The sequence below is a fragment of the Leptopilina boulardi genome, unplaced genomic scaffold (genome assembly GCF_019393585.1).
Source record: "Leptopilina boulardi isolate dan_hultmark-lab unplaced genomic scaffold, ZJU_Lbou_2.1 LbouV2_386, whole genome shotgun sequence".
In the NCBI taxonomy this organism is placed as follows: domain Eukaryota; kingdom Metazoa; phylum Arthropoda; class Insecta; order Hymenoptera; family Figitidae; genus Leptopilina; species Leptopilina boulardi.
This window is the reverse complement of record NW_026137958.1, coordinates 405,505-433,353: the sequence shown is the minus strand read 5'-3', so window position 1 is coordinate 433,353 and position 27,849 is coordinate 405,505. Positions and strand designations below refer to the sequence as shown.

General features: G+C 23.7%; 1 protein-coding gene and 1 long non-coding RNA gene across 5 annotated transcripts; one reads left to right on the top strand and one right to left on the bottom strand.

The window, feature by feature from the left end:
- Positions 1-64: 64 nt before the first annotated feature.
- LOC127288435 (solute carrier family 41 member 1-like) lies at positions 65-16,461 on the bottom strand. 4 transcript variants are annotated; one of them, XM_051315878.1, is made up of 9 exons: positions 16,303-16,461; positions 8,771-8,890; positions 8,207-8,473; positions 3,633-3,913; positions 3,222-3,546; positions 2,342-2,636; positions 1,995-2,200; positions 1,742-1,890; positions 65-1,471 (listed from the first exon to the last, which is right to left on the bottom strand). In XM_051315878.1, exons 3-9 carry the CDS (start codon positions 8,328-8,330, stop codon positions 1,295-1,297), a joined length of 1,557 nt encoding a protein of 518 aa, XP_051171835.1. In that variant the 5' UTR covers positions 8,331-8,473; positions 8,771-8,890; positions 16,303-16,461; the 3' UTR covers positions 65-1,294. The 4 variants fall into 4 exon arrangements, with proteins under 4 accessions (XP_051171835.1, XP_051171836.1, XP_051171833.1 ...); XM_051315879.1 differs by having other exon boundaries at positions 8,771-8,881; positions 16,303-16,452; XM_051315876.1 differs by lacking the exon at positions 16,303-16,461 and adding an exon at positions 13,726-14,152.
- On the top strand, positions 4,641-6,989 carry LOC127288438 (uncharacterized). The gene is made up of 3 exons (XR_007844042.1): positions 4,641-5,473; positions 5,807-6,023; positions 6,281-6,989. It is a non-coding gene; the product is annotated as an uncharacterized LOC127288438 (long non-coding RNA).
- Positions 16,462-27,849: the final 11,388 nt, after the last annotated feature.

Below are 27,849 nucleotides of genomic sequence, written 5' to 3'. Positions count from 1 at the left end.
GTAAATCCAAAATTTATTTAAAATTAAGGAAATGAAACTTATGGAAAAAATAAAGAAAGAAGAATGAATTTTATAGAAAATATATTTTGAGCTAACTTTTCCTCTTACATTATTAATTTTATGCATTACATTAATTTCTGATGGAAAATATTGAAACATTTTTCAAAAGAATTTAATCAAGTTTGAATAATACTGACTTTTATGTATAAATTATTTTGCAGTTCTTATTTTTTGTATAAAATTGAATATTTCTTCAAATTAAATATTAATAAACAAATTTTTTTCCGTATTTAATTTGACATTTTAGAATTTCAATTTTAAAAATTTATAAACCTTTTTTAAATTGGATAATTTATAATATATTTATTTATTATGAATTTAATTTTTATGTATAAATAAGAACATCTGCACGGAAGTAAACAACATAATTATTTTTGTAACTAGTTCATTGAAATTCTTTAAATTTATTATAAAGTCCATGTCATTTATAGGCGCTGTTAAACTGATTAAGCATGTTTTAAAATAAACAGCGTAAAGATTAAAAGTGAAAAGTAGACAATGACAGGCAACTGTTAATTAAATCTCTCTCCGAGAGACTTGTTTTTTACATTTTTCACTTATATTATAATAAAGAATATGCAGATCAAATTTACATAACTAAAGACAAAGAAAGCTGTCGCCTGTTTTTCAGTAAACAAATACATATTCAGAACAACAGTAAATTCACTATCTCATTCTTATATAGCGTTTAAGACCTCGAGACTCGTTATTTTTTCATTATAAAAAAATTCTTTTTAAAAAATTGAAGAAAAGTATCTCGGATTAATCATCATTCTTTTTTTGTATTTTAATAAATTCAATTGTTTCACCAATCACTCATTTTTATAAATTCATTATTTTTCTTTTCTAAATTATTTTCTAAATTTACTTTTATAAATTTATTTTTATAAATTATTTTTATAAATTTATTGATTGTATAATTTCACTATCTAATTTTGCAAATTTATTAGTTTCGTGAATCTATTTTTTTTTTAAATAACAGATTATCAATGAGTTTCTCTTTTATTATTCAATTAATTTGTGATTTAAAATGAACTGGACTAGCTTTTTGGCACATAACGGAGAAAAATATTATTTTGGAGAATATTTTGAGAAATCTCACGACAGAAACATTTTTTTTTTTTTGTCACAGTGACAATCTACTTTGAATAAAATATAAAACTCAGTTTATATTTTATAGTTTTAAAAGAAAAACATTTCTTTTTTTGAGAAATTTTTTTCTTGTCTTTTATTTTCATCCCCCGTATTGTCTACCAATAGACATGAGGAAGTACATTGCTACTCCCAAGAAAATTGAGCCAGAAAGATCGCCCAAAGCTGTCAAATATGGTATCGCCGAATTATCTGGATCAATTTTAAACCTCCACATTGCGTGAACTATTATGTGTGCAACGTAAAGCAAAAGCATCACCTATTTTGATAAAAAAAAATAAAGATATTTGATATTCTCCTATTGTTGAATAATCTTTTTGTAAAAATCGAATAAAAAAAATATTTAAAATAACAGTTCATTTAATTTTTAATTTAAATTTTTAATTTTATTGCTATCTAAATGAAATCGATTGATATTTATTGATTTCATTCAAATATTGACATTTATTTGATAATAATTGATGATTGGAATTTTTAATTTTCAAATTCTAATATTTGTATAATTTAAGAAAAAGAAAAAATCTCTCACCTGCAGACAAGCAACCAGAAGATAAGATAGAGCAAAAGAAAAGTGAATTGTAGAGTGTCCATGTTTGAAATAATCAGCGGCGAAGATAAATACCAAATGACCGGGGATCGACATGGAAATGAGAATTCGTGCAGATTTTGCTGATGGCACTGAAATATAAAAATATTTGAAATATTAATATTCTTTATGTAGGGAAATTTTTCTTTTTCTTTTAATAAAATAATTTTAAATACAAAAATTTCGAAAGTATTACCTCCTTTAATAAGAGCCTTCCATGGAGAAACACATAATTTTGTGTGTGGAGGAATGATGCCCATTAGGGATGTCTGATGTAGCATTGTTGAGATTCTTGAGGCTTGAACTGAAACTAAATTTCCACCAATTCCATTGATAATCGGCTGGAATATTACGAATCCATTGAGAACATCTACCGCTTGGTCAAGAACAAGTCCACCGAGTCTAGAAATAAATTTAATTACTATAATTAATATTTATATATTTTATAATATATCTCAACGTTCAAAACAATTTTAATTTTGCATTTTACTACAGACTATTTTGCTATCTTTTTATTTTTTTTTTATTTTTTAATTTACCCACCCACTGATAAACAGAGCAGATATTACTGGAACCCATCCAGAAGTTAATACATTCCTCGTGTATTTATTGTGTAAAACAATGTAAATCCAAAATGGCAAAAGTACCAAATAGATAACAATAATTAGATATAAAATCCAAATTTCCGATTCAAGTTTAATGAAAAATGATGATGCAATGGCAGATAAAACACTTATGGAAACAACATCACCAATCGATGCTGCCAAAGGAGTTGCTAAATTGTCAGGATTCATTTTACATCGATGTGATAACATAATGACGGCAATCATGACAAAATCTGAAAATTAATTTATTCAATAAATATTAGAATATTAAACAAATTGTAAATAATATTTTTTAAAAAATAAAACTATGTAGATTTTTTTTTTTATTTATAAAACAAATAACGGAAGGAGACAAAAAATTAAATAACTATGACAATTGTTGAGTAATTAAATAAAAATTAAATAGATCGCAAAATTATTTACACGGAAAAAATATTTAATGCATAATTTTTTTTTTATTGAACGTCACAAGCGTAAAGATAAAAATCTTGATTCAAATTCGTCACAATTTCTTGCGAAATGTGCCCGACAAACAATAAACAACCTTCGTCGTTGGACGAGACAATCAAGATAATCGACACTTATTTTGTTTACATAATATTTTTTTTTTAATTTTTCTTTTTACAAATAGATAGTGTGTTTGATCGTGAGAGATTTTAAATTACTGCGCGCGTGTAAATTTATCAAAGTGTACTATCATTGGAAAAAAAAAGAGAAACGTAGATTATTCTTGTTTCTTTTTTTGAAAACTATATAAAGTTTGCAATATATTTAAAATAGAACATGAATATTAAAATATTGAAATTTAGTAAAATTACCTAAAATGAAGCAGGAACTTGTGGCTGTGCAAACACTAGAAGCGATCATTAGAAGTGAATGGTCCCATGAATATTTACCATCCATCGCAGCTGATACAGTAATTGCAAAAAGGGCCACTAATGTTGAAGCAACTATTGATTGAATTTGAACTAAAGCTAAATTTCCAATAATCATTTTTGCTATTTCTCTGTAGGAATTCATATTGCCTAAATTTGCCTGCGTACAAAGACGAGAGGCAAGGCACATATCTAAATTTCCTTTTAAACCCAATAGGGCAGGAACCAAAATGAATAATTGTGAAATTGTTTTAAATACTGGCCAATTCTGAAATTTATTAATTAATTATAATTTTCATAATTATTTTATAAAAATAATCTATAAATATAATTAATATCAATAAAATTACTAACTTGAACTTCGGCTAGAACAAGTCCAGCACCAATAGTTCCAATTCCAGCAATAAAAAAAGGAACAGAAACTTGTAAAGTAGTTTCGTACCATTTTTCATTTAAACTACTATGCTTTTTCTCGGGATTTCCATCTGGACCATTTGGATAATCAGGATCTGGTTCAGAGTTTGACACGGAAGCAATTGTCACTATTGAACATCCACTGGATAATGAACCACCTCCTGGACTTGCGGCACATTTTTCGTCTAATTCGTTTGCTGTTTTTTGAATTTTTAAACCAGCTGCAATGAAAAAAGGTATTTTAAAAATTTAATTATAATAATTATATAAATGTTTATTATCTATTTATTTATATATATATATAAATAACAAAAAGTATATTTCTTTTACAAAAATTTTTTTTTAATATTATTAATGGTTGAATTTAGAGAATGAATAAAATAGTTTTAAATAATATATCTTTTTAAAGATTATATAATTGATTAAAATTTGTGGTAGCAGTCAATTAAAAAAATATATAATTGCAACTATTTTCCATAAACAAAATAAACAAACTTTGAGGTTATATTGATTTCACAACGTGTAATGGAAATTAAATATAAAAATTAGCACCTCAAAATTTCCCCTACTGTTGTAAAATAAAATAAAAATATCATAAATATTAAAAACAACAGTTGTAAAATGTATTAAGAATATTAATTAAAAAGAATATATAAAAACTGAATAAATTATTTTCGAAAAAGCCGAATGTCAGCGCACAACATGTCTATTTTTGTATTTTTCGCGCATCCGGAAGTAAAAGTTACTGCTACGTAACTAGTCAAAATAGCAATATATTAAAGTGCAAATAATCATTTTAAATAAAATTTTCAAAGTATAACCAAAGTTTAATGTACTATTGTAGAATATATCTTATAAATAAAAAACTTGTGTAATAATTAAATGTAATTGTAAATTAATACGTGTTATTAATATAATTTTTTTTGAAAATTGCAAAGATAAATTGTCCACCAACCAAAGTGAGGCTTTCACATTCAGCCAATCAGAGAGAAGCTCGCTTGTTTCCTGCTGATTCCTGTTGAACAGGTTGCTGAAAGTGGCGGTTGATGTACAATTATCCTCGCTTTTTTATCAAAAAAGGTAACTTTATCTTTAAATATTAACTATTTTTTGTATTTTTATTGTTATCTGAGTGGGGGAAATAATATTTTCTGATAATTATGCCAAAAAATTGTCAGTACATGACTAAATGTGGATTTTTGGTCATTGCCCCCCCCTTCCTTCTATGTTCATTGCATGTGGTTGTTGTGCAAATGTAAAAGTTATGGTGAATTGTTATTAAGTTTTGTATTTTTTGTGAGTATTTCGTGATTTTCATCAGTGATAGTATTGTAGGTTATGATTTTTTGTGCAATAAATTGTTCTATCGTTAATGGGTAATTGAGAACAAAAGCATTGTCCGTCATTGATTTTTTAGGTTAACTTTGCAACAAAATTTTGATATTTGTCGCAATTTTATGTCCTATGTGGTTGATATTATATAAAATACATGTGTTTTCCCAAATTTTGAGACATTTTCAAGAACAAAAGGTAATGTCAAGGTAATTGACATTAAGCTCGAAATGTCGATGTTCGTCAGGCAATGCTTTGCTTTCATGCTTCGCAAAATTGTACAAAAACAAAAGTGATCATTATACTTTTCTAAAATGGCATCGAGCAGACAAATTTAATAAAAAATAATGTTTATTTTCTCAGCTTCCTCGTTTTCTGTTTGGTGGATATTCTGGATAGATGAAATAATTTCGTCAGTCCTCAATTGCAGGGGATAATTGGCAGTTATGGTAAGTTATAATTATTTATATAATAAAAATATACTCATAAAAAGGAAGTAAATGCAATTTTAGGAAATTTAATTGTAAAATGAAATTATCATAAATTTGTCTTAAATGTTTTAATTTTATAAATATATTTTTTAACAATGTTTAAATTGTATTGGTAATACTATTATTTATAGGTTATATTTTTTTATCATTTTTTTAGATTCAAAATTGCAAAATTTTTGTCTTATTTGTTTATTTATAAAAAATAATAATAATGAATTATTTATAAAAAATGAAATCATCATTGTCACAATTTTAAATACATAAATTATGATAAATAATTTTCTATTTCAGCTTTCTCCATTGATGTTTAATCCAAACGAGAAAATGGCACAATGATCTTTTTTGCAATGCGAATAAATAAGTTGTAGGTTATTTAAAACTCGGTCTATTCGAAGAATTACTTTTCAAATTTTCACAATGGTTTGAAAAGTAATCTAAGAGTAGGGATCTCCGGGGATTAAATGGCTTAAAAAAAGGATCTCATAGACATAGCGAATTCGCTATTATGGTAAATATAATGAAAATATTATAATTATTTATGTAATACAGGTTGATTATTTTAATATTTATTAATTAAAGAAATTTGTTTGCATTTAATAATAAAAAATAATAAATATTGTAAAAGTAATTCTAAAAATAATTGTAAACAATAATTAAAATAATTGATGATGGAAAGATAAACTCATAAATATGTAAACGTTTTTGAAAATCTCTCATTTAAAGTCTTAATATAGTTTTTAATTTAATATTTATTTCTTTTTTCAGTGCCATTTGAGAGAAAACGGGAGTAAAAATCCCACTTTATAGAAGCTTATAAAAAATTGTTATGTTTCGAGTCAGTGCGGATTTTGTATAACTTAAATTTAAAATCAGTGTTTATTTAAATATAAAATGATAACAAAAATTGTTGTTTTGAATCAGTGCGTGTTTGTATAATTTAAATTAATTAAAATCAGTGTGTGGACGTGAGTGTTAATATATAAAATAATAAAAAAATTCTTTTATTTCGAGTCAGTGCGCGTTTGTATAACTTAAATTTAATTAAAATCAGTGTGTGTGTGTGTTAATATATAAAAGAATAAAATAATTATTTTATTTCGAGTCAGTGCGCGTTTGTATAACTTAAATTTAATTAAAAAATCAGTGCGTGTGTGTGTTCAAATATAAAAAGATAAATAAAAATTTTATGTTTCGAGTCAGTGCGCGTTTATATAACTTAAATTTAAAAACAGTGTGTTTGTGTGATAAAATATTCGGAACGATTCAAATAGTATGGAGAACTGGAAAAAGTGGAGGAACTAGAGAAGCAGTTCACCCAGCATCCCTTCAAAATTTTATACCAGCAATAATATTTGTAAGTCCCTCCTGTTCTCCAAAGTATTGTGGCGGAAACAGGTTGTAATAATTTGGAAAATTTTCATAGTGATCGCTAATTAAATTGATTGATATTTTTAATTAAAAATTAACTAATCGATTTAATTATCAGGTGGATCTCACTTGTTTATATATATTTTTTTTAGAACTAGGTATACTCTTTCCTTGGTACGTGAAAATTAGAAGATTTTATATAAGACAAATATTACAATTTTTAAGATTATAAAAATATTTGCTTAACATTTTTTTTTTTTAATAATTTAACTTAATCATTATCGTGTTATGTTATCTATTTTAAAACCAAGGAAAGATTTTAGCTAAATTAATTATATTAAAATTGAGAAATTTATTAATAACAAATTTTTTCATTTTATTTCTTTCATTAAATTTACTATTTGCTCTAATTTATTAAAATAATTTTTTCATTAAGATAAATAATTTTGATCATTGTTTATAATTAAGAATAGGATGTTTATTAATCTTTTTCTTACAGATTTTCTAAAGGTATTTTAACTGCTGTGTTTTTTTTTTTTTTTTATTAAAAGTCAACTATTTTTTTAAAATTATTTTTATTTAATAGTTGGCTTTTGATAGCATAATATATCCACTGTCATTATGAAAATTTTCCCTCATTTTCCACATCAAAAATTTTTTAAACTATATAGAAAATTCGCATTTGTTTTGTTGGAAATTTTGATAAATATGAACAAATTTTCCTGGTTCTGTTTTTTTATTATTTTTTTTTAATAGTTCGTTCTTAGTTGTGCAATTTTTATCACGATAAAAAACTTATAAGTTTTTGTTATAATATTATAATAATTTTACATTGACAAAATACATAATTAGAGGGGAGACTGTTTACTAAAATATTATTCGAAAATATGAATTATTGATAAATTAAATAAAAATGTATTTTCAAGTTGTTAGAAATATTAATATTGACAACTTGATTATATAAAATTCAAAGACTTAATGTTTTATTGCTTTGGAGGCTTAAACTATAATAGGATATATTATTAGATTCTAAGACATTAAAGAATCACGTGTTTCATTGAGAAGTATAATTTAGTGACATTTTTTTTAAACATAAAACTATCTGCATTGGATAATAAATAATTTTTATCAGGCCATTTACTCAAAACAAAAAAAAAAAAAAAAAAAAAAACCTTTAACAATAATTTAAAATTGTTAATTAACTTTTTCGCGCTATTGCTAAATATGTTTTATTGTGCTTTGTGCATGAAATAAACAAAAAAACAATTTGGAATCAAATAAGTATTTTTTTTACACTAATTGTAAAATTTTAAATTTACATACCCGCGACCTTCTGAACAATGGCATTATCTGCTCTTATATTATCATTCGTAATGTTTATCTTCATATTTCCTTCAGTGTTGAGTCCTGTGAATGTTGTGTTAGAATTTTCTTTTTCAGACGTCATTTCTATAGGGAATAGATTTTTGATCTCGTGTGCTTCCGCAATTATTTCATTTGCTTCTTTCACTTTAATTTGACCACCTTATTCCAATTTTGTCACGCTAAGTAATGTAGGATCGTTCTCCAAGTCGAGAGAAACGACTATGTCTGAATAAAAGAAATTTATTTTTTATTATTCATATACAATCTCTTTAAATAAACAATGTTTCAAATTAAGCACGTTTTTCTGAATTAAAATTAAAATATTTCAAAAATTTCTTTTGACGATTTAAAAAAAAAGAAATAATTTGTCATTAAATATGATAAGAAATGTGGAATTGTTTTATTCTCTTCGAAATAATATACAGAAGTTCCTGATTTATGTACGGAAATGATTCTTGATAAGAAATTTATTTGATTTATTAAATTTAAAATCTTTTTCTTTCGAATTTTGTTTATAATTACCTTATTTTCTGCAGAGGGAAGGTTCGATGATACGACCTCTGCAGAAAAATTCTTGCAGGATCGATCTGTGGTAGTTTATGTTCCGATCTTCCCAATTCCGTCAGCCTTAATCTGTAAGAACTAATGAAATTAAAATTAAAAAGTAATTACATTGATAAGCGTTAATTTCTCTGATATATTTATAACGTTAATTATATATGTTATTTTTATTTTTGAACTTATAAAACAATTGTTTTCATTATATTGTTTTAAAAAATAATTATTGTTTTAATTTTTTTTCAATGAAAATTTTATCATTTATTTTTACAAGAATTACTTTGTCATCTATCTTTAGCAATATTGGCTATAATTTTCTGATTAATTGTTATCAATTATGTATCTATCCGTGACAATAGACCCGTTTTGATACAAGGACTTAAAAAATTGACCGTGCGTGATTTGATATATTAGTCGATAAATTCACATTATATAATCACTATAGATTAAATTATTATAAAGTTATACAGAAACACTTTTTTCTCTTATAATGATAGAAGATCAATTTATTATTCGTGATCAATTTAAGTTGATTAACTAATTAATTAAAAAAAAAAAATAAATAATTTCTAAATTTTTCATAAAACTTTATTCGATTTAATTAGTTGGAAAATATTTTATTTTTTCTCCCATGAAAATTTATTATTAATAATATATTTATTTATTTATTTCTGAGCGATTCCAAAAAACAGTTTTTTAATGATCTTATTTGAATCTCATTTTAATTTTAAAATTGTTTTTATTATTTTTAATTATTAGTTCTCATATTTCTATTTATTTATTTATTTGTTTATAATTTATTCTTATTAAAATGAAATAAGGAAATAAGTGCTTTTAATTTTTGTTGGCTATATCATTATTTATGAAATAAATTGAAGGTCGTTAAAAGTAAAACAATTTTTTAATTAAGTATATACTATCAGTTTTCTTTAAAGATTCTTGACTTTGACTCATATTATTAAAATTTAACAAAAATTTCATTTTCTTTACATTATTACCAACTGTTTCATTGCACGCGTTTGAATCAAAAAAAAAAAAAATAACTGTTAATTGCATGCATAAATTGAAGTCTCGCGCGGTTTAACAATATTACATATCGATTTATATTACTGACAAATGTTTTATCAATTTTTTATTTTTTTGATTAAATCAGAGGTCAAATAATGTTACGATTATAATTAATCTGTCATGTACTATCAATAAATATTCCAAACGAATTATCTGTTGCAAAAAGCATTCTTTGCTTTCTTTTAATTTCTATTCTTAGTTGTTGACCTTAAGTATCGCGTGAATGGAAAGGTTTTCCACTTTTCCTTAACAGTTAATTATTATTTTTTAACATTAGTTTTATAAATTTATTTATTGAGTTAGTTAAGTAGATATTATTATTCATTGATTAATTAATTATTAATTTAATATTATTTTATACTAAATATTAAATATTATTTAATTTAGTTAGTTATTTAAATTAATTTAATCGTGTGTTTAGTTTAGTTTTTTTAATGTTTATTTTTTAATAAAACTATATAACAAATAGTTAAGGATAAAAGTAGTAAAACGGAAGTTGATACAGTTGAACAAAAATTGATAAGAAAATAAATTACAATGAAGGTCAAGAATAAGCGTAAAATTATAATTATACATAGAACATATGCATAGAATTGAGTATTAAAAACTTTTACCTTTTTTTTAAACTGCCCTAAAATTTTTCATTTTACATTTACTTTTATTTTTATTAATTTTGTTAATTTAGTTTTATATCATTTGATACGGAAAATTAAATTTTACAATTTTGTTATTTAATTATAAATAAAAATTTGAATAAAAATAAATTAATGAAAATTAATAAAAATCGAAATAAATATCAATAAAGAAATTAAATAAATAAATAAATTCTAATAATAAAATAAATAATAAGTAAACAATTAAAACGAATTGTTATCGATTATTTGTTCTTTTACATTAACGGAAAATTGGATTTTCTTGCTCCAATTACCTACATGCGTTTATTCGTGTCATCAATTGAATGAGGTCAAATTCTTTGCGATAACTTTGATATAATAGTTAATATATTGTATATGTACCGAATGCTTATCTAGCTTAATTACTGAATTATAATTAAAATTTAAAAATACTATACATATACACCCTAAAAAAAGTAATCTTGATTCTAGCGAATTCCTCTTAATTTGATGCATATTTTCCTCTTATATATTGTATCAAAAGTAATAGTCTTCACTTGAGAGGATTTTCCTCTCGCATATAATTTGACAATTATGGTTATAAACAGATAAAGAAAAGCTATTATCCTGCACTAAATTAAATATCTTTAATTAAACATTATATATAATTAATGATTTATAGTTAATTACTTACATTAATTAATAGATTTGTTTATTTATTTAACTTTAATTCAATGTTTTTGAAATCAGAACCTCAAAAAAATTGTTTTGTTTTATTAATAGTCACCAAAGAATAAAAATATTCTACATTCAAGTGGAATACTTTTGTTTTAAGAGGAAAAATTGAGAGGATATTAGAAGAGGATTTTTCCTCTAAATATGAGATTACTTTTTTTAGGGTGTAGAAGGGTGTGTAAAACGGATTTGATATTTTATCATTCTAATTAAAGTATTAATTTTAAAATTAAAAAATGTAACTATATTTTTAACATCTTTATATAAAAAAAAGGTTTTCTAAGAAATAATCCATCACGGATGTTATTCTTTCGATATAATATTAGCGTTCGACTAAAGTTATATATATATATATATATGCGTACTTCCAATTGTCATCAAAGCAATAATAATTGACGTAAGACAATTCTAACAAAAGACAGTCATTACGAAAGTATTTAATTTTATAAATTGGAAGTAGTTTAAAATTGTAAAAACGTTAGTTTAGTTGTAGTTGCATTTTTATAAAATGAGGAACCAATTGCTAAACTATAGTTAATTAGACGCATTTCATTATATTAATCACTTTGATGATCAATATGGCATTTTGAGGCATTAACGAAGTTATGAAATAATTATAGTTAAGTTTTTCGCAACTTGCGAATCAAGTCAATTTATCTTCATAATTTCGACATGACAATATTTCGCTTTTCTATTCTCTTTTTTTTTTATCTTGTTCATTATATCAAACTAGAAAAAATATACATAACTATTTCGATTTTTATTGTTATATAAGCATACATGACTTTGCAAATTACGTTGAACATACATAAATACAAATAAAAGATAAAAGTAATTTTTTATGAAAAATTTTTGAAAATTAAAAACAATTGATCACATTCACTCACTTACAGGGTTACGTTTACTATTTTTTTTTTAAAATTCAATGCTGCATTTACGACGCAAATTCATTGTTAAGGAAAATAATAATATTTCAAGAAACTTAAGTTTTACTAATAAATTTTTACTTTATATTTAACTGCAGTTTTTTTTATATAAGTTAATTTTTGCAATCTTTTATTTTTCAAATAAAAGTAATCAAGATTCTAATTTCATCATTTCATCAGTTTACTTAAAGCCAATAAATTGTATACAATGAAAAAAAATTTATTTGATTCAATTATTTTTTCACTATTATCAAAGAAATATTTACTTAAACCAAATAATTTTTATTTAAATCAATTAAACTGTATTTTAAGCAATAATTTCTGTATTTGAAACAAATACAATTTAATTGACTGAAATAATAATTATTTGATACAAATAAATATTTTTTTTGATAATAGTCAAGTAAACGATTATTTGAATCAAATGATTTTTTTCAGTGTAACGACTAAATAAAAATCTAACGACTAAATGGAACCCTTAAAACGTAAAAATACTGACTGATTTTTATTATTTATTTTATTCTACATTTTACATTTATTTAAAATTATATTATATTAATATTTAATTTATTTACAAAGGAAATAGTTTATTTAAATATGCATATATTTGTTTTGTAAATAAATGCATATATGAGAGATAAACATTTTCCATTAAAATACATTTAAAAACACTATCTCCTTTCATTATATCGTTAATGCCTTAAAATTATTATTGAATTCCTTAGTTTTATTGCCGTTAAATGAAAAATGAACTAAAAATAAAATCCGAAAATTTGTGATTTTGTACAGATTATTGATAATATTAAAAGAAAAAAAAATTAAATACAAAGATTTTGATATTTTTTTAAATATTTTTCTTATTTTATAAATTGCGTAAAGAAATCTATTTTTGAATTTTATAATGTTAATAGCAGGAAGCAAGTTCGAAATGAAAAGAAAAAAAAAGTTGTTTTCTGATAATGAATTGTTCTTCTCTATATAATTGTCAATTTAATATTCATAATTCCGTGGAGGAAATTCATTTTTTTTTAATTGTATTCAGAAATTGTACGGACTACTTTAAATTCAGCACGACGAGAAATGAGCAGACATTCGCTTTAAAGTTCTTTCCCTCTGATTGATTACGTTTCATGCAGTTCTTCTTTTCCTCATTTACATTTAATTGATTCTGTTATTAGATATCAGTCATTGTACGCAGGTAGAAGCTTTTTTAATTTTCAAATTAATAATATTGGTTTAAATTCAGTTTTCCTTGGATTATTTTTGTTTCAATTTTTTTTTCTTTCAATTTCCAATATTCATTTCGTCATTAAAATTCATTACATTCACAATTTATTTAGTTATTTATATTTATTATACTTTGAAAAAAATTAAGTTAATGATCTTCAACTATGATAATTTTAACTATAATTATTATCTGTGTCAGAAAATTTCATAATCAGTTAATTATTTATGAAAAATTAACTTTATTTATTAAGAAATAAAAAAATAATTTTTTAATTTATGATTCGATAGTATCTGAAGAGTGGATGTTGATAAAAAAAAATTTCTTTCTTTATAAAAAATAATTACTCACGGCGAAGACACATTTTGATGAATTTGCGCCAGCGTGTCGATGCTTTGCCGGTAAATTCCGATTATTGAAATTGATAAAAACGAAGAAGAAGAAAGCGAAGATATAGAAATCTCTTTGGATCGAATCGCGGAATAGTTTTTTGTTTCCGTCAATTAAAACAGATCACTTTTTTTTTTTATTTTTCTATAACGAACCACAATTTATAAATTTGTGTTTATAAAAAAGCGTGACAAAGACTTTTTAAACGGTTATTAATGAACTTGACGAATGAAATTTTCTATCGTGAAGTAAATCTTTAAATATATATATGTTGAAATAAAAAAAAAAAAAAAAAAAACACGGGTGTCGGACTAATAATTTTTGTAAAAGTAGAACTGTTCCGCGCACGCGACTGCACTTGACTGATAAAAAAGAAACTCAAGAAATGAACGAAGTCGCTACTCTCTTTCCTTAGTATTTGTATGCATCAAGTTGATAGGTGATGACGTGACATGTGTTCAGTAGTGGAGGAAAACCTAACTGGTGATCCCCATGTCTGTGTTCTTATCTTCATTAAAATCAGCCAATCACAAATTGGCAATATATACATAAAATTATTTCAATAAAGTTGATAAAAAATTTTTTTTTTGATAAAGGAATTCCTTTAGTTTCACATCATCACATTTTACATGTATATAAATTATCAGAATGATAAGGACACTTTGTATCTTCACATCACTCTCAAGAGAAATACAAATATTTATGGTGGTTATCGAATTGTAAATTAAAAAATATCTTCATCTTTTTTGCGTCACAATATATATGTTTAGGAAAAGAAGAAAATAATGTATCACCTGATTTTCTTTTTGCAAAAAGAGTTTTCTGATTTATAACTTTTGATAAATATTTTTTCTGATTTTCTCCACAAATATAAAAAAAGAACAAAATTGTATTTTCAAAGAACATTTATGTTGCACTTTAATATTTCATTTCTAAAAACAGATATTTAATAGTTTCTTTTTATCACGTTTGTCTTTGAAAAAAATATGTCAATGAGATTATTTAACAATATTTTTAAAAAAAATATTTTTTTTAATATTCATTTTTTAAACTTTTTTTTTTTTATATACGTATAACTTTTCTATCATTGAAAAATAATCTTTGATTTTGTTTAATCTTAAATGAAATCGCGTCCAAGTTATTTGAAACTATTGTAGTTATTTATTTAGATAAAAATCATTAATTTCGTCGTTTTTTTTTTTTTTTGCACTGTCGGAGAACAATAATTTATTATTTGTACATGATAAAACATGTGTCATCAATAATTTGTACCAAGTCATAGATAAAAAAAAGTTTAAAAATACATCTTACGAATAAATGATTTTGTAACTTGAATTCGAATCATAATCATGAATTCGATTCCTCGTAATGATTTCAGGTATTACCCGCGTTTGCGATTATAATTTATTTTCGATCAATTTTAAATGCAAAATAATCAGTAACTAATTATAGTTAAATTAAAAATTGAAAAATATTATTAGCACTACCGAACGGTCGCGTAACTATTTGCCCCCAACGAAATTTTTTTTCCACACTCAGAAAAAAATTTGTTTGAAACAACTAAATTTTGTTTGAATCAATCAAAAGTTTATATGATTCAATAAAAATATTTTTCTTCAATCGAAAAATTTATTAAAATAAACTAAACGTTCGTTTGGATTAAATAAATATTTATTTGAATCAAACAGATTTTGTTTGAAATAAGCAAATTTAAAAAATTGTATATTTGGTTCAAAAAAAACTTTTTCCTGAGTGCAAGTAAACGACATATTTCCTAAAATTCATAGTTCCCAGTGGATTAAATTTTATATGGCCTTAAATTTATATTTAGCTGAATTTTATAAAAAAGAATTTACATTGTACCGAATTTTTATTTAATTTTACGTGTCATCTGACAAAAAAAAAACAAAAGATTTTTTAATTTGAATAAAATCCATCAAATTAGTTATTATTAACTTCTTCTACCAAAGTTCTGTTAAATACACTGAAAAAAAAATTTATTTCATTCAAATACTCGATTACTTGACTATTATCAAATAAATATTTATTTGTATAAAATAATTATTATTTGAGTCAATTAAATGGTATTTGTTTCAAGTACACAAATTATTGGTTCAAATACAATTTATTTAATTCAAATAAAAATTATTTCGTTCAAATAAATATTTATTTGATAATACTCAAGTAATCGAGTATTTGAATCAAATAAATTTTTTTTTCAGTGTAGAAATTTATTTTAAAAAAAAAAAACGATTTTAAATTGAAATTTTGTTAAATAAAAATTCAGAGCATTAAAAAATTTTGCTATAAAAAAAAGTTTGATTAAATAAAAATTTGACCTTATGAAATTCGAAACAATGGAAATGCAGATTCATGAGTTTTAGGGACTTGTGCGTCTCTAATATAATTATTTAAAAAAAAAAAATTGTTTGCTCTATCGAAAAATTGTAATTTGACGAAAAACTAAAAAATAAATTTGCTGAAATCACACTTTTACTCTTCTTGCGCGCAATCATCAGAAGAAAATCATATACAAACCTTTCATTGTGACAATCGACGTTCATGAAAACGAAGCACCAAATAATGCTAAAGTGATAATTTTTTTTTTTTTTCACTGATAATAATGATATTAAACCGATTGGTACTTAAAATTTTTTAATTCGATCGATCGTAATCGACTGTTTCTGTCGAGAGCTCTTAAGCTTCTGATCTTTTAAAGAATAGAAGTCCACCGGTCATACGTTTTTACCTATCTACTGAGGGGATTGCTCAGTTACTGTCACTGAATATAACATTCTTGATCAAGGATAATAATTTTATCTTCCAGAAATTGATTAAATTAAAATACAATATAGAAACAAAAAAAACCATTTCTTATTTTGGATTTTCTTTTTTTGGATTTTTGCTCCTGACTTTTGTTCTTTTTTACTTGAGAATCAAATATTAGAAAATATATTGAATTTGGAAAGAAAACATTTTTTTTTTAAATTATAAATGTAAAATACAATTAAACAAGATTTTATCTCATTATTTTCCATAATACTTGAGTATATGAAGTTGCATTATTAAGAAAAAAAATGTTTTCTTTTTACTAGATATGTCAGATTCTTTAGATAAATCAATTCTTTCAATGCGAGCTTTCGTTTCAATCAACATTTTTGAAATAACTTTCATTTTTTTAAAGAAATCTTAACCTACTACAAATGTTTACAATTGACTGTCAGATTATATGATAACGCCAAGCCTCATGCCGCATATATATATATATATATATATATATATATATATATATATAATATGCTTATTTTAACTTGCCATAGAAAATATATCAATAAATTTATAAATATATAAAATATAATTTCCCAATATTGCGTATATTGTTTGTATAGTATCTTCAATTACATACAAACCTAATTAAATTTCTGTATGGTTAATTATTTCTAATTTCTGTACCAGGAAAATGTGTATAGTACTTATTTTTATTTTCCGTCAGTTTGACTTTGATAAATTAACAATTCTTTTTGTTTCGCAAGTTCAAAAAGTTTTCGTCAATGGGAATCCCATTGTGTATTCGAAGACTATTATTTTTAGGTTTTTCCTCATTTTTTTCTTTATTAGAAATATAAAGAATTATTTAAATATTTATTTTTTGGGAAATTACATTATTGATTTTCTTTTTAATATCAACCATTTAAAAAAAAAAACTTTTCAGATTGTCGTTAAAATTTAAAAATTTCTTTCAAATTGATAAAAGCATAATAAATAAGTGCAAAAAAAAAATAATAATAAATATAATTATTGTTATTTGTAAATATACTTTAAGTGCGAACATTTTTATTATGTTTTTTAGAAAGAATTTTCAAATAAAATTGACAAATTTTGGAAATACAACTTGTTTTTTTAAAACATATATAGTATTTATCTAAGATTTATATAGATTTATTGCGATGTAGACTTTTTTTGTATTTTTTTTTCTCCGAAAACAAAATTTTTCCGTTATTAACAATTGAAATAATATTTTGAGTTTGTTACAACCTTTTTCATTACATATATGTTATATATTTATTTCAAAAATTCCATTTGAAAAATTCTCCATAGATGATTGTTTTTTTCTTCTTCTTTCTTTTGTTTTGAAAAAATTGTAAAAGATTCACATTTATTAGAGGATAATTAAGACCATTCACCTTCTTATTAATTAGTGTCACATTTTTAATTGATGATTAGATAAGAAAACTTTTACTATGAATATCATAATCTTATATAATTAACAGAGATAAAACTAGAAATTAGTATAAGGATCACATAATTGCTTTGGGTTTTTTTTTTTTCTTTTTGTTTTATGTGATAAAAATTGAATTAAGTAAACTGTCTTGTATGAAGAGGTTGTAACTTATTACAATATCTGCATAAAAATTGTTGTTTTATGATTTCAATGATAATAACGAGAATACGCATTAATTTATATAAAATATTGTTATTTGCAATCTAAAAATGTTTTATTAAAATTTTTATATTTAATAATTTAGAATGAATTACAATTAAAATATTATAAACTAAAATAGATTTATTTTTATATTTTTTATATGCTATTGGCCTATGCGCATATTTTATAGTAAAAAATTTTTTTTTTTTTTTTGTATTTTCGCAAAAAAGTTTATAACTTGACGTAATTTATAAAAATTAATGAATAATGGAAATCAAAGTTAATTGATGTCTATCTTAATCCTGATGATTGATGTCATTTATCAAAACATCTGTCGTTTCTCAAAAAAGATCAATTACATCGTGATTTACAAATACGTACTTGTTTATTTATAAAAATTTGTCCATTTGATAATAATATTTAATTTTTTTTTTTCATTAAAAAATAGAAATTTTAGAAAATAAAATTAAAAACTATTTCAAGTAACAATAATCATAGAAATAGAAAGTATAAATTAATTACATAATTAATTATATAATGTTTATTTTAGTTTAACTGATTACATATTTATTCTAATTAAAATTCTGCATCGCAATAAATTCTTAAATTGACAATAAACATTAGGCACTCATTTCAGAAAATTGTTGTGTAATTTATTTTTGAACTATAAGTATTAATTTTATTCTTTTAAGAGTAAACTATACTAAATTTAATAATAAATTGCAATTTCAATATTCTAAAGTTGGTGTATAAATTAATTAAAATTAATTAATTATTGAAATTATCCCATTAAGAAGCTGTGGTTTTAGGAAAAAGGAATCTTAAAGTTTGTGTTTCATTTTGTTATTGTTGGAACTAAAAGAAAATAGTATATAGGAGAAATGTTGCGTAGTGAAAAATTTACTGTTCTGCTTTACACGTAAATAATTAATACATATTAGCGAATCCGTGAGATGTTCACACATTTCCGGATTGTTCAAATAACTGAGAAATTCTATAGATTCTTAAAAGGAAACTAATGTATATTGTAAGAAATAATTTCTGGGGAATCGTGTTTTAATCATGTGACATTCTATGAGTTCTTCTTTTATCACTATTCTCCGTATTCTGATGAAGAAATCGAAAAGTGATACCAGGTACCAATCGTCTTGTCATTATCTTCAGTTATTACTAATTTTACGTAGTTCCTAATTGCGCTTAGAGTATAGGCTAGTTGGAAAGGCAAAAAAATAAAATTGTAGTTTATAAAATAAAATTCTCAAAATCGAAGTTAAAATTAAAAAATCAAAATTGAAGAATTAATATTATTTATAAACCTTTTAAAAAAATCTATTTTTCTTTTGAAAATGAAATTACTTTATTATTAGTATTATAACTATATTATTAGTATTTTCATATCATATCGATTTTTAAATTTAGATTAATATAAAGCAGACCTACTGACATCTGATACATGTAGATGCAAGCTTCAAGTAGAAGTGACCAATATCTGGTAAAATATATCAGATGATAAAATATATAAAAAATATTAAAAATTTTTTTATTTTCTTTATTATTTAATTTATTTTAAATAGAAAATAATTTTAAACTAATTACAATTTTCTGTTTAAAAGTCATGTAAACGAAATTAAAAAATTTTTAATTTAAATATTTCCCAAATAAACATTAAAAGTACTTTTTTAGTTATAAAGGAGATGTAAAAAAATATAAATATAATATTTTTTATTTTTTTTATTTTTTAGATTTTCCCGCGTACACCTTTTTAAGGCTTTTACGCTCTCTATACCCCATCAATATAAATATAATATTTACATTGTAAATTTTTTTCCAATAAATAAAATACAGAGAAATAAATAATATAAATATACATAATAAAATATTAAATAATAATAAAAAAGCCACTAAATAAAGAAAATATTAATTTGTTATGAAAATAATTTATTATTAATTATAACTAATTATTAAAATAATAATTAAATAATAATATAATAAAATAAAAAATAATAATAAATAAATTATTTATAATAATTAATAATAATTAAAAAGAAATTAAATTATGAAGATATTTATAATTTTATTATGAAACAAAACTTTAAATGTTAATTATACTTACCTTTTTAAGTTTTTAAAATCCTTCCGCCACTAAACAATACGTTAAAGAAAATGATTTGTTTTCAATTTATTAATGTGGTACCTTTAATTACTACAATAATGCTTGGAAGACAATATGCTTCTTTCTTTCTTATTATATGTAATAAGAAACAAATTTACATCACTGAATAATTTAAATGATAAAAGAACAAGCACTTATTTGTAGAATAGCATAAAGAGTATTAATATTATTTTTTTTTTTATTATAATATGTCAAATGAAGCACATAGTGTAAATAAAAGATGTTATAAAAATTATATAATTAAAAATAAAAGAATAGTTTATTAAAAGAAAAAAAAATAGGGATGAAGATGCAATAAATTTTTGAATGAAACACTTAAAGATAAGTATAGAGTATATTTTTGTGTTTCAGCTTTTGTTTATACTATATTCTAAAGAATAATAGATATATCGACGATCAGGAAATCCTTATTTTTTAACGCTTACAAAGTAATTTTGATTTTCAATTTTTGATTTACGTTTTCTCTTAAAAATAATTTGCAGCCTTGCATCCTTCGTTTTCTTTTTATTCTTTTTATCTCATACATATCATACAACATTTGAATTTCATTAATGGAGATTGTAATAAAATTTTAAATAGTTTTTTTTTTTATTGAATTATTATTTTTTTTTTATTTTTAATTCATATATTTATTTCGATTAGCGAAATTCAAATGTTTACAGCAGCATTAATAAAATCAACACACATTTTTGCAGGTATAAAATATTCATTTTGTATATAAATTTCTTATAGTTCACTTTTATTAATACTACGTCGCTTTTCATAGACGACATATCGATCACTTCACCTTTCTGAATAATCAGAAACATAATAATTAATATTAAATATATCCTAACGCCGGTTCAGTTAAAAGCTTTAATTAGGAACATTCGGTGTAATTTCCTAAAAAAAATGTCTCTTTTTTAATTAAAAAAAAAAAAAAAAATTTATAATAAATAATCAATAATTAAGATTTAAAATTTATCTTAAAAGTCTTAAGATTTTAAAATAAATACCTATGGGGTTCATTTTTGAACCCAGGTTTTATCAGTGTTTTGAAATTTATTTAACAATGTATTTTAAGACTTTTTTTAAAAATTTTTTTTTTTTTTTTCGTTTAGTACACAATGAAAAAGTTTTTTTTTTTTTTTCCTCATGTCAAAAATAATATAAATGTAAAAATGTCTTCTCTAAGTCTTTTATTTTAAAAATCAGTTTTTTTTTTTTGATTTTCGTTATTTGTTATTTACATTCGCATAATATTTCATTTTGCGGTTATACATATACACGATATTATAACCTAATTAATTCGTCTTTCATAAGAATAATTTTAATTGTATATTTCATTGTACTATGTCTTCACTTGTTTGTGAATAAATCGTAAAAGATTTCTTTTTCCTCCATTTTTCGCCCAACTCTCCCACCTTAAAAAACTGAATTTTTCTTTTTATCAGAAATCTTTTTTTTTTTATTAAAGATTTTTTTTTCAGAATGTACAAAAAGGCCCTTAAACTATATATATATGAAACATTTTATTATATTAAAAAAAAACAAAAATTGACAACAAACAATTTATTTGATGTCTTTTTTAAAGAGAAAATTTTATTTAGAAATTACGTCGGCTCCAAGCCTCTAATTTTGATTTTTGCTCTTATTAATTCACGCTCAGTAATACGCTTTTAATAGTACTATTATTAATTAAGCCTCACAATTGTCACAAAGTCAGTATTTTTTACATGTTTATTGTTATTTCTAATAATAATAATTTTTAATAATAATAATAATAATAATTATACTTTATACAATTTTTCAATTTAATCGTTTGTTAAATAGCACGTGAATAAAATTTTTTTAAATTAAAATTAGAACATTTTTGTAAAAAAAAATTTAATGTTAAACTTGTGAAAAAAATAAATAATGGAAATAAATTATTATTTAATTATTATTAAATTGCATTGTTAAAACGATTATCTTCCACGTATCTTTTATCATAGAAGATACTCGTTTTTTGCATTTATTTACTTTTTTCTATTAACACTTTTATTATTAAATTTGAAATTTTTTTTTCTTATTGTTCATATTAATTTTAAATATAAAACAGATTGTTGCATAAATATAAATGTTTAAAAAAAAAATTTTTTCTTTCTATAATGCAAATATTTAAAAAATTGAAAGCATTTTCAAAAATTGTTTGCAAACTTTTTTATGTACCTTAAAAAGTATAAAAGGAGATATTTATTTTTCTGAAAAGTTATATACACGCGTCTGTGGTATTGTAAAAAATATGGTATATATATATATATATATATAGTAAATTATTTTTGTCGAATCATGGAAACACGCGCGACAAAAAGGGTTGAAATGGCATTGAATTTCTTTTGGGTTTTTACAATTTTGTGCATTCACTGAGAATTTTGTCTTCTTTTGATTTCTCCCTCGAATTTCAACCCTAATTTTACGATTTTTCGTTACGTTTTTACAAACTCCAATTTTTTCCTTCATCTCGCGGGTCTCTCACTCTCTCTCTTTCATCCATCTGTCGCCAGCGTATATCGTTCCACGTCACTTACAATAGGTTTCGTCCAGCGCTTAAGCCAAACGCGCTCTGAGGGTCCAATTCTTATAAAGGATTTCCAAAATATTGTGTAAATCCGGTATATAAGGGTAACGGGGGATATATAGTAGTGGTAGTAGTGGGTTGAATCGAGCGGTTGCAGCTGAAAAATTTTTTGGGGTGAAATCAGTAGAAACGAAAAGCAAAAGGGGAAAGAGTCTTTCTCGCTTTTACCCCTCTCATTTCATCTCCTTCCTACCCTCCCCCCTCTTCTTCACGCAAACCAAGTTTTTCCACTTTGATCACCTCGCCACACAACCCTTGGTCATTTTAACCGATCCATCCTGATCCATCGAGAACTCGATATATATATATATATATATATATATATATATATATATATATATATATATATAAGAGTTGAAATGCTATATAAATAAAGGGTTAGACAACCAGGAATGGTTTCTATTTTCGGGATCTTTTCACACTGACACGCACAATAAATTTATTTTCACCCCTTTTTTTTTTTTTTTCTCTTTTTCATCTCCGAATTACATATTCGGGGGAATAAACGAGCGCACGCGCGCAAATAGTTTCCTGAAAAATACAAAAACTTTGTGATCCAATATGTTTCGCGGGTGTAAATAAAATAAAATAAAAAAATTTTGCCACGTGCATGGCCTTGGGGTAGTTTCTAAAAAACAAGGGGGGAGAATAAAAAAAAGTACAAACAAGCGAAACATTTGTTTTCGATAGTTTAGTTTAATTTTTACAAGGGGTTTGAAAATGAGGAAAACTGTCAATTATATCATTGATTATTTTTTTTCCATTAAAAAAAAGTAAATAATTATTTTTATTACTATAATTAGTAGAATAAATAAATTTTTAATCAGGGAATAATTTTTATTTTGAAAACATTTTTTTTTTCATTAAAAATTTATTTGTTCTATAAATAGGAGTAAAAAATTTCTTTACTTTTTTTTTATTATTATTATAATGTACAGGTTATGTTTATTTGGTATATAAAAATTATCCTAATGGAACTTTTTTTTTTTTTTCTCTACTTACTGTAGACAATTCTGATTATTATTGGTATGAAATAATTTAATAAAAATGACAAAATTATTAAATTATAAATGAAAAAAAAAAAAATTATCCCGACATTAATGTGAATTGCGTGATTTTCAAATTGAATTTATTTGTTTATCGTAAGCCATGACCTCTTTTTCGTAATTCTATCTTGCAACTCAATTTCCTATCCAATTTAATTTCCAATCGAATTTAATTCTTAATCTATATTCCAATCAATTTTTAATATAATCAATATTCAGTTTCGAGGAAGTTTCTACGAAGGCGATTTATTTATATTTATAGTCTTGCGATTTTTTTTTTTTTTTTTTTGGGAAATATAATAAATTTTAATGAAACAATAATAATTAAACTATTAACGTGAATAATTTATTTATTTCTCTCGGTTGTTTAAATCTTCCACAAGAAAGATTTCTTTGATTCCAAGAAATAAATTTCTTTGACAAATTTTTCTTTAAAGAAAATTTATTTGTTTCAAACAAATTATCTTTGATTCAAAAAAAAAATTATCTTCGTTTCAAAGAAATATTTTATTTAATTCAAATAAATGTTTCTTTGACTCTAAATCTAAATTAATAAAAATGTTTACTTTAGTGACTTACTGTTTGCTTTAGAATTAGTTAAATTTTACTAATTGTTAGTAAAAGTTTCTAATAATAAGTAAAATTTTACTAATTGAGAAGCAAAAAGTGAGTCACTAATTGAAATTACAAAACTTTTTTACTAAGTCAGATTTAGAGAGTTGACTCTATATATCAGTATTAGAATTTTTTTCGAAAGAAATTTTCTTTGAAATTAAGAATTTTTTTTTGTTTCAAAGAAAATTTTATTTTGAATGAAAGAAAACAATGTCAAAGAAATTGGTTTCGTTAAATCGAAGAAATTTTTTTCTTTGGGTGTACTGCAGTGAAAAATATTTATTTGATTCAAATAATCGGTTACTTGACTATTAGCAAATAAATATTTATTTGTATTTAATAATTTTTATATTTGAATCAATTAAATGGTATTTGTTTCAAATACAGAAACTATTGGTTTAAACACGATTTATTTGATTCGAATAAAAATAATTTAATACAAATAAATATTTATTTGATAATAATCCAGTAACCGGTTATTTGAATTAAATAAATTTTTTTTATATAGGAATCTAAATTTTTATCCAAACAAAAATTTTGTATTTCTTTTTAATTGTATTTGATATCTCGTAAAAAAAGAATTCATCCCTCCTGGTCTCTTATAATATTGATTTTATTAAGAAAAAAAAAATAAAAATAAAATAACAGTCGCGTAATCAAGGACAAAAGATGATGAGTACAAAAGGGACAGGCAATTTTTATATATCACGAGAATGAACGATTCAGAAAGGACGAACGAACGCGAAGTATTAGAGGAGAGTTTCTTTGGTCCAGCAAGAAAAATCGTGAAGGATGGTGATGGCTACAGCCGCAGTAAGAAAAAAGGGAGCGGTAAAATTATTACGAGAGGATGAAATTTCCAAGTTAGCCTGCGCGACGAGGGAGCGAGTGACCGGGGATCTAGGGGTTGAAGAGTATAAGACTGAAGAAAAAGTAGAGGGGTTGGGGAGAGGGGGGGGTATGAGTTGGGGTAGCTGAAACTCTGGAGGCTGGAAAAACTGAACCATGGGGGAGCAGAGGGTGGATTTGAGACGAGAGTATAAGAGAGGGAGCGGTCTTGATAATTGCAATCCACTTCCTTGTCGCGGACTATAAGCAATCTTGTGGCTGGGGTAACTGATGAGAAGGGGCAAAGAGGACCAGGAAAAAGAAAACTAAGGGGGACAGAAGGGGGTGGATGGGTGGGTATTCGGTTCGATACCTTCCTTCGGTTTTCTTCTAGAGTTAGCAACAACTCTCTCTCTCTCTCTCTCTCTTTTCACTTTTTCTTTTCTTTACTCTTTTTTGTATATTATATAAACTAAAATATCACGACGATTCTTTCGAAATTCTGTTTTTTTCCCCATTTTTAAGGAAAAATTTAATTTCTTAATTTGAAGAATTATCTTTTCACTTCTCGTTTTATAATGAGTTTTCCATAGAGCCCATCGACAAGTTTAATATTTGACGCTTCCTGAAGATAATGGTCGATAGCACGCAGGCAGGAATTTTAAGATTGAAATTCATATTGGATGACCTGAATGTTAGATCGGAGCTCAAAATCAATTAAGTTTTAGTGCAATAAAAAAAAAGGAATTTTTTTAGATTTAAATTTTTTTTTTAAAATTTCACTATAAAGTATATGCAAAAATTAGTTCTATTAAAAATTAAGTGAAAGTTGATTTTTTTCTCTCAATTTTATTTTGTGTATTTATATATATTTTTTTTTTAACTGATTTTTAAAAAAGATCATAATAATGTCTCTAGATTTTTCGCCATTAAGATGATTAATTTAAAAGCCTCTCGTCATAGCTTTAAAGTAACTTTTTTCTCATTGAAAACTTTTTGCACTTTATACTCGCGGAAAAGTTGAAATTAGAAAAGTTGCAATTCTTTTAAATTGGATTTGCGCAACTTTTCATGAGAACCATAACTGAAATTTATTTTTATGGGGATGTGGAGAGAAAAATCTTAATTAAAGTTTACACTTTGCAAAAAAAAAAAAAAAAAAAAAAATTTGTCAGTAAATTAAAAAATTTTTTTTTTAATGATCCTTTTAGGAGGTGAGAAAAGAATATATATACGAAAGTATATAAAGCGTAGAAAGAATTGGAGATTTTTTTTTGTCTCATTTTTGAAATTGAAAGTAATTTATGAAGAAAAGTTTTCGGTCCTGTCTCGTGGTTCAGTTCAATTTGGACGCTCATGGAAACCGCAAGATATTATTGATTTTTGTATGTACACACTGTGAAGTGTGGGTGGTCGGGTGTTTTTCCGTCTTTGTGTGTTTGGCGAGATAAAAGTGGGGATAGATAGCTGTGTCATTTACTCATTGGTCGTCGGCTCGAGAAGTTCAAGAGGAAAAGACGACGACTTTCCCAAACTCTCTTTCTTTTTCTCTCTCTCTCTCTTTATATATATATATATATAAGAAGAACTGAAATTTGTTCACACATCCTACTTGTCATGGATTATTTCATCCCCTTTGTCTTCTGTGTTTGCGTTCACGTAAAAAAATTCGCAAAAAAAAAATCCTAGAAAAATGACTTCATTTTTATTAAGAAGGAAAAAATACATTCCCAGGATTATTTTTTATATATTTTTATATAATAATAATTATTATTCTTGAGGATATAAAATATAATTTAAGAATTCAATTAAACAGGAACTAAGATTTAGATTTGGGATAATTTATTTATATTGCAAAGGATAAAGACAGTTTTCCAAAATGTTATCAATAGTTTAAAAATTTTATTATTATTATTAATTTTATTACTATTTTTTCGAATATAAAATTGAACCCATGGAAATATAAATATAAAAGAAGAAATAACAAAGTATACGCAAAGATGATTAATGAAGTCATCGAACTCGGGGGATGATTCATCTAAATCGTATATGTCAATAGAAAGAAATCGCGTGTATTATACTTTATTCACAGTATTTGTATGTTTGTTTTCATTTATATATTTATGCAACAGTACTGAATTAAAAAAAGTAATTTTCATTAACAATTCATGAAACAATGACAGACTATTTGTTTATTGCACCAGGAACATATATATATAACACAATCACAACACAATATAACCTGAAAATAAAAAAAGAAATGAGGAAAAAGAAAATGAACGAAAAAAAAAGTGAAATAAAAAGTGAATTTTTATTTAAAACGAAGGATCACACTAATATATTTATATAAAATAATATAAAAATTTCAAAAATTATAAAAATCATAATATATTAAAATAAG

What these genes read in the sequence shown, in the direction of transcription:
- LOC127288435 (XM_051315878.1), bottom strand. Translation starts at nt 8,330, where the DNA reads ATGACGTCTGAAAAAGAAAATTCTAACACAACATTCACAGGACTCAAC. An exon ending in CATTGTTCAGAAGGTCGCGG is followed by an intron (nt 3,914 to 8,206) that starts GTATGTAAATTT and finishes TTTTCATTGCAG; the next exon opens with CTGGTTTAAAAATTCAAAAA. An exon ending in TTCTGGTTGCTTGTCTGCAG is followed by an intron (nt 1,472 to 1,741) that starts GTGAGAGATTTT and finishes TTATCAAAATAG; the next exon opens with GTGATGCTTTTGCTTTACGT.